This window comes from Vipera berus (genome assembly GCF_964194415.1).
Source record: "Vipera berus genome assembly, chromosome: Z".
Classification (NCBI taxonomy): Eukaryota; Metazoa; Chordata; class Lepidosauria; order Squamata; family Viperidae; genus Vipera; species Vipera berus.
The window spans coordinates 97,907,503-97,920,704 of record NC_138205.1 but is presented as its reverse complement, the minus strand read 5'-3'; the positions used below and the strand labels follow the sequence as shown (position 1 = coordinate 97,920,704).

Sequence of the window (13,202 nt, the reverse complement as noted above, 5' to 3'; positions counted from 1 at the left end):
AATCTCAACCTACACTCAAAGAATCAATACCAGTTTCATCATGTATGAGTCTCAGTGGAAGGTTCCAGATTCAGCTACAATTATTTGCACGTAATGGAGGGTGAGCAGTTGTAATCTGACTTTTCCAGAAATGTGCAAGCATTCCTGTACACCTTGTTTGATCATGCCCATCCGATGTCAATTGTCAATGGATAGATTAACAAACAGATGGTTTGTACATCATAATATGCAAATCAGGAACTCTGTTATGGTATTAGAGAAGGACAAACTAGTTTGCTATCGTGACAAAAACTCATAGGCTTGTTGGCTGTATCTATAGGCAAAACCATTCAAGTGGGGGCAAGCAGAAGCACTGCACGCCCAGTTATAAAGGAATCACTATATTTCTCTATATTAGCTGCTTTAAGCTATGTAGGGAATTCTGGGAGTTGACGTCCACACAATATAACAAGTTTAAGAAACCAAGATTTAGAAACACTGGTTTAACTATTTTAAAATTTTATTTTTTAAAATACAAACTAAACAAAAAATCCAAGTGTTCATGCAGCCAATACCATTTCAGCCAATACTGTTTCTCTTTATGAGAGAGAAACCCCTGTATCTAAGGGAAATAATTTAGCCTATTATTTATGGAGATTCTCAGTCATTTGAGATCATGGTTGTCCCAAAGCTGCTTTTTTAAAAGGCAAAGAGGACTTTGGAATCAGGGGAAAACAAAGTCTAATTTCCCTTTTGGGACAATTTAAGCTACTGTGTTCCCAAGCTAGCTTATTTTTTTTTAGGACTAAATACGACAAAAATTTATTTCCCCACTTACAAACTTGTACGATCAGATACAGCTATATCACAAGACCAGAACCTTTTCCCAGCATGGAGAAAAAATACATTTCAGTTCTCTCATTACTGTATCACTGTGATGTTAAAGCTCCTACTGAAAGCACTAATGCAAAATATACTAGTTACTTTACCTGACATTGTACAGGCACTTTTCTCCATAACTGAATTTGAATGGTTGTTCTTGACTACAAGCTGAGCTGAGTTCAGAACATGGACTATGGGGTTCTTTCTTGATTTTCACTGAAAGGCCATGAAAAGCCGCTGGAAAGATTAAAAAACAACAGGAAGAGAAATTAATTTCAAGTAGGTAAGAATGTAAGAATGATATAATATATGCATAATACTGAAATTCATTTCAAAAATAATGCCAGACTGCCTGAATTTTCTATACTATATGGCTTTTAATCTTCTAGCTTCAACCTTGTCCTAGGTTACGTGCTGTGTGGCACTAGCCTGGCAAAGGTTTAATTCAATATACTCTGTGACTGAGGACCAACTGTAAGTAGGAATTTGGCCAGATGGAATAGCTTATTGGTCAAGAAAATTAAAAGTTTTTTAATACTATATTAAATTGGATATAATGGGGAAATTGCTTGGGGATTTTTTGAATGACTATAAAGAAAAATTTATAAAAGTATGATAAACCTCTTGGTCTTCAGAAATTAATGAAACATGATTCCCATCACTGTTAGTCCAATTGGCCAATAAGTAGGAATAATGGGAAGTGTAGTTCAACAATCTTTGGAGGTCCTTAGACTTCCCATCCTTGCTTAAGAATAAAATATGATGGCAAACATGTTTAATATTTACAACTGTAACAGGAAATATAATTTAGATAAAGCCAAGTAGCATCAGGACTAAAAATAAAGACCAAGCTATTTACATAATCAACATTATCAACAAAGGAACCAGCAGGCCACAGACTAGCACTTGATCGAGTAGCCAAGTTGGAAAAGATACTCAAATGACAGGATGTATCCATACCAACAAACATCATAATTGTGTTCAATATAACACTGTAAGGACCTGCCTCAATCCCTCTTCCCAAGAAAGTAGAACTTCTGTAACAGCTTCATTCCAAAAGGAACTTTTATTAGGAGAAATTGACAGCAGGCATAGAAGGCAGGATCTGAGAATTTTCCATGCAAATAAATAGTTAAAAGAGTAACTGGCAAACCCCACCCTGTTAGTCCATCCAGTCAGTTCATATGTGCCAATCTCCAAGTGTGAACCCCCTGTGGGAACAGGGTTGATAAGATGCCGTTCCCAAGGTTGTTAGACTGTTAGGTCTTCGCTCCTCTTCTTCTGCAGTTAGAGATAAGAGAGATGGCCAGAGGCACATTCCATTCTCATCCAGACTGGCAGTAAAGGAAATAGATCAAAGAGCAGGCAGGCAGAGGAAAGTGGAAAGGATACACTGTAGTGCCCATAACCAAGTGGATAGGATACATTTTAGCACCCATATCTTCCTCCTTCCCCCCAGGAGTATGGCAGAACCCACAGAAACATAGAATAAAAAAAAATCATCCTCCTCCCAATAACTGGGTTCTGACATGCTGCTCCCCCTTAAAAAAATGAGAGATCCACCTGCAGAGGGAACAAGATAGGGAGAGAAAACACTTTTGGGTTAGTCCGGTTTGTCAGGGTATTTGGCATGAAATTTATTAAGTGTTCTCGAGGCCCTGACATGTCGCTTATGAATCCACTCATTTTGGGAAGGATCTAGGTCCTTCCAAGCTATTAGGTATAGTGTGGAACCATAATATTTTCTAGAGTCTAGGATTTCTTTGACCTCAAAATATTGGTCTCCTTCTACCATGATCGGGCAAGGAGGAGGGGCTACAGCTGGCCTTAAGGGCAAGATTAATTCTTGTTTTAATATATTGCAGTGAAATACAGGATGACCCTGTCTTTGTGTTTTGGGGAGTTCCAATTCTATCATCATCGGATTTATTATCTGTTCAATGGGAAAAGGACCCATAAATATTGGTCCCAACTTCTTTGACATTTGCAGAGATTTAAAATATTTACCGGACAGGTATACTTTCTCTCCTACTTGGAAAGGTTTTGGTTCTATTCGTTTTTTATCTGCTTGAATCTTGTATTCCTCATTCTAGAGTTGTGCTATCCATTCCTTCTGAGAGGGGATGGTGGTTTCATTAGATGGTAGTTCAGGTATCAGGTAGAAGCTTTGTCCTGTTGTGACTTGGATTGGCATATACCCAGTGCTGAAGTCAACGGTGTTGTTATACGCAACTTCTGCAAAGGGAAGCAGATCAGTCCAGTTGTCTTGCTGGTAATTTATAAAATTTCTTAAGTATTGTTCCAGTACAGAGTTCGAACATTCTGACCCGACATTTGTTTGCAGATGGTGACTAGATGGCAACCCCAAAAGATCCAGGAAAGCCTTCCCAAACTCAGATGTAAACTGCATCACCCTATCTTTATATGACTCATTGTGGGGCTTCATGCAGTCAGTATATGTTTTGCACAAACAGCTTTGCTGTGGGATTTTTTGACACAGGATGATATGCACCTTAATTGAGAACAGGTCTGTCACTACCCAAATGACCAGTGTTCCTTCCACTTTCTGGTAATTCCACAATAAAGTCCAGGGTGCTGGTGGGGTTGCCACCATCTGCAACAATCCTGCTGTCTTTTCTTTCCTTCATTTGGCTGCTGCACAAATGGGGCAACTAGCCACATAGCTTTCAATGTCCTTTTTTATCAAGGGCCACCAAAACTTCCAGTTCACCAGGTGGAGGGTTTTCATGAATCCGAAGTGCCCAGCTACTTTGAATTTATGACAGAGGTGCATGAAGGTTAGTCTTTGGCTTTTGGAACATAGAGCTTCCCCCAACCCACAGAAGTTCATCATTCATGGTGCAAAGGTTCTTATGGTTTAGAAACCATTTGTTCTTTTCTAAGGCTTGTCTGAACTCCACCCCCTTGTGGTTTGAGATTTTTTGTTTGTGCTCACGTGGTTACTGGTGCAGCTAGTTGCCTCAATGACATAAGTAGGTCTGTTATTTCAGTTTTTGTGCTATTGTATTGTGATAATCGTGACAGAGTGTCTGCTAGGAAGATTTTTTTTCCCCCTCTGGTAAGTGTCTAATGGTGAAAATGAAATGATGGAAGTGTTGGGACCACCTTGACTGTTTGGAGGATAATTTCCTGGGAGTTTTTAGAGCCTCTAAGTTCTTATGATCAGCCCTTACTTGGAACGGGATTTTGTTCCCTTCCGGGAAATGTCGCCATGTCAGGAGAGCCCAACAAATGGCATAGGCTTCCTTCTCCCACACTGCCCATCTCTGTCTAGTTTCTGTGAGTTTTCTCAATGTGTACACACAAAGCTTTAATTTCCCTTCATTATTCTCCTGAAGCAATACTGTACCCACTGCTATATCACTATCATCTGCCTGAATGATGAAAAGTTTTTCGGTGTCTGGGTGTTTCAGGACTGCCTCTGCTGAGAATAGCCTTTTCAGTTTTTCAAAAGTGGCTTGGCACTCCATAGTCCATTTCAGTGTCTGGGTGGGCTTCAGTTTCTCCTTCCCCTTAGTTTTTAACAAACTCGTGATAGGTAGTGTGATTTGGCGAAAGAGGGAATGAATTGACGATAAAAGTTAGTGAACCCAAGGAAACCTTGTAGTTGTTTTCAGGTGTGGGGCGAAGCCCATTCTAACACCACTCGGACCTTTTCAGGATCCATCTCTATACCAGTGGGAAATACGCAGTACCCCAGGTAGTCAATGCTTTCCTTGTGGAATTTGTATTTGGACAATTTGGCATACAGGTGGGTGGCTCTTAATTTATTTAGCATCTCTCTGACCAGTTTGACATGCTCTTCTTTGGTTTCCATGAATATCAGGATGTCACCAAGTAAACAAGAACTCCTTTGTCAAGGTGCTCCTGGAGCACTTCATTTATCAGTTGCATAAATATGGCGGGTGCGCCTTGCAACCCAAATGGAAGCACTCTAAATTGGAAACACCCGAGGAGGCAATTGAATGTCATTTTCCACTCATCTTCTTCCTTAGTTCTAACCCAGTAATACACCTCTCATAAGTCTAGTTTTGGGGGAAAAACCATCCCCTTCACCAAATGTGCTAACATGTCCTTTATTAAGGGGAGTGGGTAGAGATTACTCTCACTCACTACATTCAGAGATCTATAATCAATGCAGAGGCAAAGAGACCAGTCCTTTTTCTCACAGAATAGCATGAGGGCTATGTTTTTGGGTTCATTGGTTATATGAACACTCTTGCCAAATTCTTGTCTATAAATTTTTGTAACTCCTCCAACTCTCCAGGGGTCATGGAATACATTTTCAGCTTACATATTTTTGGTCCCGGTAAAATCTCAATGGCACTGTCTGTGGGTCGGGGGGGGGCGTTCGTTGGACCTGTCTTCGTTGAACACTTCAGCTAAATACCGATATTCCTCGGGTATGCTATCCAGTCCCCCGTCATTTGCCACAGCTATGCCTTCCAGATCTCTATTCCCCTTTTGGGCTCGGATTGCTCCTTTTCTGCCATATTTCCCTTTGGGGAATCTCAGTTCTCCCATCCTCCAATCCATTCTTGGGTTCCATTTCATTAACCACACCATCCCTAAAACAAGTGGGCACTTCATTCCAGGAGTCACCACAAATGTTAGAGTCTCTATGTGATCCCCTATGGTGAATTGGATGGGCTGCTTGGTGAGGGTGACTGGGACTCCCCCACAAGGGACCCATCTAATTGACCAAACAAAATTGGTCTTCAGCCTCCTCACAAGGATTCCTAAATTCCCCACCAGATTGGGCTTATGAGGCAGCGGGTGCACCCTGAATCTATCAGGGCTCTTAATGAGACTTTTTCCGGCATCCCTGGCCTAAACAGTTCTACAGTTCTAGTGAGGCATGCTGAGCTGCTATCAGAGGATTCAGGGGGGTTTCCTGTTGCAGTTACTCTCCCCCTTAGTTGTTGGGGTTTGGACCTCGACAACCTCCACACTCTCGATGGCCATCTCCTTTGGCTGCTGCAGCATTTTCCTGAGTTTTTCCCATCCAGCTCAGTCAGGCTTCCACACGGGGGTCTTCGAGTGGCACTCGGCTGTGGGGTGTCCCTCCTTCCCTGCACCACTTGAAACAGGCTGATGAGCTCAGTGATGTGGTGGGTGGTTTTGCTAGCTCCTGAACCCCTTCCAAGGGGGATTGTCCCAGGACCATCCCAGGCATCACTGTCTACCAGTTTGATTGATTTCGGCTTCTTCAGCCAAGATGTAGCAATCATGGAGTCAATCAGGATCTCCTTGAGGAATGCAGGTGTAATACAAATCAATCCATTCAATCCATCTTTAAAATGGCCCATGAGGACTTCCTCTGGTCAGCTGAATCAGCTTGCTAGGGCTTGGAATTCTTTAGTGTATTCAGCCACAGGGCGATGGCCCTGCCTCACCATTTTTATGCATTCCCTAGCTTTCCTGTTGGCCAGGGGGTCCTTGAATCTTCTCCTTAGGACAGCCATAAAGTGATTGAAGTTCTGAAGGTCCAGAACATCAGCATCATATAGGGTCACCATCCATTTGGCAGCTGCCCCCTCCATAGCCATGGTTACAATTCTTGTAACCTGTGATCGCTGGGGATATCTCAGCCATATTCTTCCATGTAGCTCAGGACATGGGCCAGGAAGAACCCCAATTTCTCAGGCTCTCCATTGTACTTTACCCCCAAGAGTGGGAATTTTCATCCAGACCAGTGGCCTCTCCTCTGTCTGGCCCAGTGCCCATCTCCGTTAGCTGGCACAACTCATGCTGGGGTGGCAGCTGTGGCCGCAGATGCTGCCATCTCTGAGGTGCTGGTGGAAGGACCTGGGTTCACAACCATGCTCTTCATGCACTTGTCTTCTGCCATGCCCGTGGTTATTGAGCCCCTGCATGGGTTCACTTTCTCCTCCTTTAGGGAGTCGAAAGCAACCCTGAGCATATAGATTGCTTGTTCCAGGAACTGGATAGAATGGGCTGGTCTTTCCTCCTCTTCCTCACTGAGATGGAGCAACCTCTGCATCTCCAGCTTACAGCCTGGCTGGTGGCTGCCCCATTTGAGGGTCACCTTTCTGGCTTTCTGGTCCCAGTCTTTCTTTTTTCCAATGTCCATCAACCACCTCAACTTATTCCAGTGCTCAGTGGCCATGGCTTCATCAGAGGAACTGGAGGACTGTGAGCTGCCACCACTTTGGCCAACCTGGAGGGAAGCTTCCCCACCTAGGTTGCCTTCCTCCTTCTCCCCGCCAAGGTTTGACATTGTTTGCATGGTCCCCACGGTAAGGGTCTTCCTTCTGGGCTAACCAAAATTGCAGATCCTGCTTAATGTAAGGACCTGCCTCAATCCCTATTCCCAAGAAAGCAGAACTTCTGTAACAGCTTCATTCCAAAAGGAACTTTTATTAGTTGACAGCAGGCATAGAAGGCAGGATCTGAGAATTTCCCATGCGAATCGATAGGTTAAAAGAGTAATGGCAAACCCCACCCCGATAGTCCATCCGGTCAGTTCAAGTGAACCAATCTCCAAGTGTGAACCCACTGTGGGAACAGGGTTGATAAGATGCCATTCCCAAAGTTTTTACGTTGTTAGGTCCTCATGCCTCTTCTTCCACAGTTAGAGATAAGGCAGATGGCCGGAGGCACATTCCATTTTCATCCCAGGCTGGCAGCAAATGAAATAGATCAAAGAGCAGGCAAACAGAGGAAAGCAGAGAGGATACATTGTAGGACCTATAGCTTCCTCCCTCCCCAAGGAGTATGGCAGAACCCCCAGAAACATAGAATAAAGAAATCACCCCATCCCAATAACTAGGTTCTGACAGATACTCTGTGAAAGTAGAGTCAGACTTTGGGGGGAAAGGAGAGAAAGAGTATCCTTTTTTGAAGCATTTTTGACATTTTTGAACTTTGTGATATTTTCAGTAATCCTATCTAATACCAGACAGTCAAGAAAACAAATCAATAAGACATTGACCAAATCAACCCAGACATCTCATTTGAGGAACAAGTAACCGAGGTCAGATTATTTTATTTTGAATAAATTAAGACCTAAATGGAGAAAGCTCCCATAGTGGGAAGGGAAAAAAAGAAAAGGATGACCAAGAGCAACATAGATGAACTCAGCTATAATGGCAATGGCATGGTTGGAAGATCTGAAAGGCCAGGTTAGAAACAAATCATCATGGAAAATATTTATGTGGTCACCATGGATTTGATGGCTCACAATCAAAATTAAACTATCAAACTTTCTTCCTGAAATCTACCATCAATTATTTTTCTCTCTGAGGTCATTTTTTCCTACAAAATCAGATTTACACATGTACAAATCTTTATACAAAGATATGATAGCTATAGGTTGGCCACATCTTCATTAATTCCAGTTCGATACCTTCCAACATTCATATAAAGCAGGGAGGAGCCAGTCTATTTTGGGGCAGGTGCAAACCATTCCATAGCAATTAGGCTACAACAGCGAAAAACTGCCTTCAAATTCTTAGCCTCAACTGAGGTAAGGATCCAAAGCAATGGTCCCTCATAGATTAAATGAGAAGAAGACAGATTGTACCAGGAGGAGATGGTCCCCAAACAGGAAGCCAAGCTATGTAAGGCTTAATAAAGGTAAAAGATAAAGGTTCCCCCTGCACATGCGTGCTAGTCATTTCCAACTCTAGGGGCCGGTGCTCATCTCCGTTTCAAAGCCGAAGAGCCAGCGTTTGTCCGAGGATGTCTCCATGGTCATGCGGCTGGCGCCAAAGGTGCACGGAACGCTGTTACCTTCCCACCGTAGTGGTCCCTATTTTTCTACTTGCATTTTTACGTGCTTTCGAACTGCTAGGTTGGCAGAAGCTGGGACGAGTAACAGGCACAAAAACTTTGAATTCAATGCAGAAACCTATAAGGACTCAATAGAGTACCCATAATAAAGTGCTCAAAAGACAGGAGTTATTTTGCTGCAGCAACTCTCCTCGATTAACAGACAGCAGCTGCATTTTTTACCAACTGCGGTTTCTGGGTGGTCTTCAAAGACAATCTCAAGTTGTGTACAACAGTGTAATTAAGAAGTGATGAGGGCATGAGTCACCATGAGTGAAACAAACCTTAACTATTTGCATTTGCTTTTAATTACCTTATGCTAAAAATACTGTAGGTTTCAGCATAAAATGCTTCAAATAGTATTTTTAGTTATAAATTAAATACCTCTCCATTGAAATCCTAACTCTAAGTCATAATGAAATATCAGCAGCAGCCTGCAAACAGCCTCTTATTAATTTAGTTTTCTAAACTATGGGGAAAACGTTTAATACTAATACAGTTCATAAGTTTTCAACAGGGCATATTAATCAAGTAAAGTTTCTTGCACAAAATTTGGTACTAAGGAACTGTTGCCAATTTAGATACCTTTCAGACAAATCAGTGAGTCTAATAACCTGATGGAAAGAAGGGATTATGCCTCCCAAACATCATTGCTGAAAATTATAAATGAAACATTACTATTGTAGCACCATCTCCAACTTATAGGTTATCTATTTGAATTTGGTTGAACTCTTTGGGAATAAAATATCAGCTGTGCTATGCCTTTGATCAAATTCAATATGATCCTTCTTAGAAACATGAGAACTAATGTTTGGTATCAAATTAATGATACCAAAGTTAAGACTGGCTTTCAGAAATGATTGCACAGATTTAACCTTTAACAATTTCATTTGGAGATAAGCTATTATTCAACACATTAGTATGTGATATGATATAAATTCTCCTCTAAATAAGTAATTTATAAAATAATATCACCTTGTAAACAAAAAAACTTCTAATTTTGCTTTTTTAAAAAGAATTTTTGCTAGATAGATGTAGAACTTTTTCCTATCTATCTATCTATCTATCTATCTATCTATCTATCCATCTACAGTATCTATCTATCTATATCTATCGACTATATTTCACATTTATACAGCTGCACAACTCAACTAAAGTCACCTGGATAGATAAAATGAGAATCTAACAAAAAAGAAAACAAACCATAATACATGAATCAATAAACAATAATTAAGTAATAAAATAGAAATTCAAGCAGAAATGTCACATTACTATCTTTAGCAGTCTAAAGATGTCTCCTTTATAGGGTCACATTCTTTATCAAGTAATAGAGAAAAGCCTATTTACTGGCAAAAGCAATAACAGATGAGATTTTGGGATACTATTTCAAGGTCCTTCAGATGTCTTGAAATAGTCATTCTTACTATGTGCACTTCAACCTGTAATTGTCTTTTCTCCTGGGCCATATAAATAAGTAGCAAAGTGCTTCTCCAAGATCTCTTAAAGTTGCAGCTTTTCTTGAAGTATGAAACTTCAGTAAATTGTTCCCTCGTCCCTCCAAATAACAATTTTAGGGAATTATTCAAGAGATTAAAAGAAGAAAGAAAACTTATTTGCTTCCAAGAGACCTTCTACTTCAATTTTCATCCATTAAAAAATTCAAAAGCAAACATAAAAAGCATGAACATTCTCAGGTCCATCCTTCTGCTTTCAGATTCTCCTGCAACTCAATGAAAGTTCAAGAAACTTAACTGTAGTTCCAGAGTCATCAATTGTCCCTCCTGTAAAATATGTCTGCTTTGTTTCATGTATTTTACCAGGTTCTAGTAATTATATTTCATGCTACTGATAGTATATATGGACTTTGATCAAAATTTTCTAATCTGGCACATTATTTTTGTTTTAAAAAAGTGAGGCTTTAGATCATATTCAGAGGGCTTCGATTTTTAAGCGTTGATCTTCATACATGTGGAATCTATACCTTAGGCCCTTTTCCATTCTCAGTTTGTTGGCTCTGGTTTTTTCTTAATCCATAATGAGAAACTATTTTTCCCAATTGTCTTTAAAATGAAGGAAACATACAGGTTCACACAGCATCTTATGTGACATATCCCAGGGTATCTCATCACAATATGAAGAGACAGTAAAACAAATTTTCAGCTCACTGGAACAAGACATTTCAAATGTATTACATTCATTTTATACAATTTGCTTTTCTTTCCCACATAGAATTGGTGCATGCAACAGACTATTAAGTACTAAATTATTCCTTATAAAATCACTATCAACAGCAGTCATGATCAACATTAATTAAATAACTTTCTCTGAACATGATGTCTGCCTCTTGCTCTGCTACAAGATATATTTTCTTTTGCTTCTGATACAAAGATAGCAAGGTTCAAAGTGCAGAGCTAGGAGGTTACTACCCTGGAGTTTTAATTAAAAGTCCAAGCCATCTGTTTTATAGTCTCAAGATATATTGTTTGAGGCCAGCAAAGTTAACTTTTTAATGTCATCACGGTGCATCTGAAACCTGCTAAGAAGCTTTTTCTGTATCTGGTCAACGTCTATCAGTGGTCTAAGAATCAGGTGCTTGCAGGGGACTAAATGTTCAATGGTGAGATTGGTTGAACTTTTGGTTCATGCTTTTTATGAATAGCTAAAACAATTAGCTATTGTTTCCTTTTGGAAACATTATTAAAAGGGTGGGGAATAGCATCTATCATCAGCATAGAAATATAAGCAATGCACACAAACAACCAATTTAATATGATATTACCCAGCTCTCTGTTTCACCATTCCATGGTATACAGAGGCAGAAACTTTCATAAAATAATTTAAATTCCTTCTAGAGAGAACAATGCCAGATTTCAAGCAGATTTCCATTGTCTGAAAAAAAAAATAGTACAAGCTATTCAAATAATCACTTCCAATTTAATAATCTGAAAGATTACTCTGACTTGGTGAAATCTCATGTCACATACAGATTTAAGTGCTCAAAGAACACAATTAATAGTTACAATTAACAGTTTCCTGTTCTTCCTAAATCTTAGCTACATCTATAATAAATGGGGAGAGTAAATATCAAGTAAGTTTTTATGTATACTTGCATTTCTCTCAGCTTATACTTAAGAAGACAAGTGAAAACATGTGCTTAGAGTTTTTTAATGTCTTGGAGATCTAGGTGTATATGGATTATAAGAGCATTCATTTTACATATGAATTCTAATGATCTGTATCAGGCCACATAATATGCAGTTCCAAAACACTTTGACTAGAAAATGTGGTAGTATATACTGGCAGTTAGGGACAGTAGCTTTAGAAGAACAGTAAGACAAACATTACAGTTTCTTACCAATAGCTGTGCTGTTTGTTTGAAGAAAACCTGAATTTGAACAGTCCCCAAACTGAAACACCTAGAAAATTTGGCCCCTTTGATGTCGGTTTATCATAGATCTAGCTCACTTCACATTGTAGACCTGCCTCCTGTGAAACTCTCCTTCCTTCTCAAAAAACATTAAATGCACCCCCACAACCAAAGCATATGAATCTGAATCATAAAAAGAATCAGCTAGAGATTCATGGGCCAAACCTCAAAGAAAAATATTGCTGATAGTGATTCAGAATATAAAGTTGAGTAGTTTCCGGTGTTTTAAGTTAAAACACCTGGCTTAAGTGCGATGAGCAAAAACAACCTTGAGATAAAACATGTAATACTGAGCAAAGAGAAAAAAGTGAAATAGAAGAAATGTGAATGGATATCATTATCCTATTGCAAAACAACCTGTCACCCTAAAAAAATATCAAATCTTTGGAGGTAAAAGATAATCTATAGTCAGATATGAAGACATGCACCATCATTTGACAGTGAAATGCAGTTAAATGTTGCCAGCTGCAGCTAACTGGGACTTTACAACCCTATATACAAAGCACAATTTGTCAACAAAAGAAATCATATTTCTGAATACTCTCCTTTTAACCAGGAACCTCAGAAACTCAAGATTTCCTCCAAAATGTATATTGGAAAGGATGCCTTAGCTGCTTTCATATCTCTGGCTAACAAGCTCAAAAGCATTTACCATGATAGCTTCAAAACGTTTTACTCACTTTCAGCCCCACCAAGGAATTTTGGAATTGGTGTGGTATGTAAAGTCTTACAACAATGTCATGTGTGAAGGGGCCAATGCTTTTTCACAAGGGCTTCCAAGGGCCAGCCATGGTCTGATTTCAGAAGATCTCACTCTGTCTTGTAGGTGATTAATGGATTAAGATGGCCTCAATTAACATGCAGCAAAATTCTAGATGCAAAAGAGTCCTGATAAAACTCACAGTACTGAAGATTCCTTAAACTCATCTACCTGCTCATGCATAAGACTCAACCAGCAAGCATTCAGATGCTTCACTGCTGCTTTTCAAAGATTCTTTTCCACTACATTTCCCCCTGCCAAAGTCTCCCTCCCCTTCTTTTTCCAGCACACAAAAATCCATTACTAAACAGTCTAATCTCAGCTATCAGTGCAGAGTGC

General features: G+C 39.9%; 1 protein-coding gene across 7 annotated transcripts in view; it reads right to left on the bottom strand.

Moving 5' to 3' along the window:
- Window positions 1–13,202, bottom strand: part of ETV1 (ETS variant transcription factor 1) — a gene marked incomplete at both ends in the record, with an annotated part of 92,991 nt that overhangs the window by 34,551 nt on the left and 45,238 nt on the right. For all 7 annotated transcript variants that reach the window (XM_081345724.1, XM_081345719.1, XM_081345718.1 and 4 more), the window contains one exon: window positions 969–1,098. In XM_081345724.1, the coding sequence (XP_081201850.1) occupies window positions 969–1,098 (130 nt within the window). The remainder of the gene's footprint in view (window positions 1–968; window positions 1,099–13,202) is intronic.